At 37.9% G+C, this 1906-nt stretch overlaps 1 protein-coding gene across 1 annotated transcript in view; it reads right to left on the bottom strand.

Annotated features, from left to right (window-relative positions):
* Positions 1 to 1906, bottom strand: part of LOC107282567 (ATP-binding cassette sub-family A member 10) — a 54620-nt gene that overhangs the window by 38433 nt on the left and 14281 nt on the right. Inside the window, exons 10-11 of the mRNA XM_029283034.1 lie at positions 956 to 1131; positions 513 to 628 (exon numbers count right to left, since the gene is read on the bottom strand). Coding sequence (XP_029138867.1) covers positions 513 to 628; positions 956 to 1131 — 292 coding nt within the window. The remainder of the gene's footprint in view (positions 1 to 512; positions 629 to 955; positions 1132 to 1906) is intronic.

Below are 1906 nucleotides of genomic sequence, written 5' to 3'. Positions count from 1 at the left end.
CTGCTTCCAATCTACGAACAACGACAAGCCCAGAGGCGCGCAAGCCTCTATATATACCCTCCGATCCCCGGGCAATTCCAACCAATCACAAGGCAGTCCTTTCCCGCCTTGCGCATGTGCGCAAGGCCGGCGCCGCTCAGTCTGGTCCCGGGCAGCTTTTGCAAATGCCCGGGACTCTTGCAACTTCCCGCGCCTGCTTTTGCAGGCACGGGACACAACAAAATCCTTGTCCTTTCAATAATTATTTCCTATTAGAAGAAAGGAATCAACTTTTACATACAGAAAAATCTGGAATTACACATTTAAATTAGGGACTTCTATAATCTTGTGCAGATCAAGGATGGAAAGAAGGGAGGGAGGGAGGGAGGGAGGGAAGGCGGAAGGAAGGAAGGAAGGAAGGAAGGAAGGAAGGAAGGAAGGAAGGAAGGAAGGAAGGAAGGAAGGAAGGAAGGAAGGAAGGAAGGAAAAATATGGGCAATAGATCTTTTTGCCCATGGGTGATTTTTATCTGTGGTTGTCCTAGGAAAGTAATCGCAAGAGTCAATTTTCGTTTTTGTCCACCACTTAAATTCTTAGCTTGTGTATTCTGAATGGCACTGATATCCAAGAGAGTCTCAATTTTTTCTACCTATAAAGTATAACAATGTGTGTTTTGTACATTGATATTAAAATCTGTTAAATTTCTTAGCATGTTTTTCAGTCTTGATTGAAAACTAAAGTACAATCTATCAATATACATACATTTTATAAGGCTTTGGATCTTAACAATACTGTCAGTCATATTTGAAAGGCAGACATTGCTGACTAGATAGAACTGCTGTGGTTTGCTCACCCGTGTGATCTCAAGAATCCTGATGACAGTGCTATAAAGCAGTTGCATTTCAGTACCTTACTTAGCTATTTCTCTATCCTTTTCAAGCACAACTCGGTTATATTTTTCTGAATATATGCTTACCTCATTTTCTATATCACTGAATGGTATCCCCTTTAGTTTAGCAAATATCTTTAAGTTTTCCTTCACTGTTAAACATTCAAACTGAATATTGAATTGTGGACACACAGCGCTAAATTGCCTAATTTGTTCCATATCTTTCCTTTCAGCTATATTGTACTCAAAAATGGTTGCAGAACCTGTAAGTATTAACAAAAAAAAGTACATGGTGAGTTTTAACACTGTGCAAGCTAGTAATATTTTAATAGAGGATGATGCATGTTCTATCATTGTATTAAAATAATACCAATGTTCAAAAAGACTGCTTTATTCTACCTAGGAAAGTATTTTTAAGCACTGCCCTAATGAATCTACCCCTCCCAACACAAAGAGAAAGAGGTGAAAGGGACGTAAATTGGGGAGAGAGGGAATTGCAGGGCAAGAGCAAAAGATCTCCTTCTCCAGTGAGCCAGAGGAAAAACTGCTCTGGATGGAAAAAAAAAATCCTGGGGACAGAACAAGCCTTTATTTTTCAGGGAAGCAAATTCCCGAACAATCTATGAACCACTCTCCTAAATATAATGAGGGAAAAACAAAACTTCAGCCTACAAATTCTAAGCATGGTTGAGAGTAAATTTTCACAAAGTACATAATGGAACTGGTGATTTGTTTTTGCTTGTGTTGACTTTCAGTGGCTTAGATGATTGTATTACAGTTTGAAGGGCTCAAATGGAGGTTTGTAATCATGATTACAATTGTAGAGGTAGCTTGCCTCTGAATGCCATTTACTGGACAGCAGACAGGGCAATGGCTCCCATATCTTAGTTGGGGCTGCCAGGAAGGATGAGGTTGACCATTGTGAGAAAAAGGCTGACTGCTTAGTAATAATAATAATAATAATAATAATAATAATAATAATAATAATAATAATAATAATAATAATAATAATAATAATAATAATAATAATAATAATAA

The sequence above is a fragment of the Protobothrops mucrosquamatus genome, unplaced genomic scaffold, assembly GCF_001527695.2.
Source record: "Protobothrops mucrosquamatus isolate PMUCROS unplaced genomic scaffold, P.Mucros_1.0 scaffold9, whole genome shotgun sequence".
In the NCBI taxonomy this organism is placed as follows: domain Eukaryota; kingdom Metazoa; phylum Chordata; class Lepidosauria; order Squamata; family Viperidae; genus Protobothrops; species Protobothrops mucrosquamatus.
This window is presented reverse-complemented; position numbering and strand designations above follow the sequence as displayed.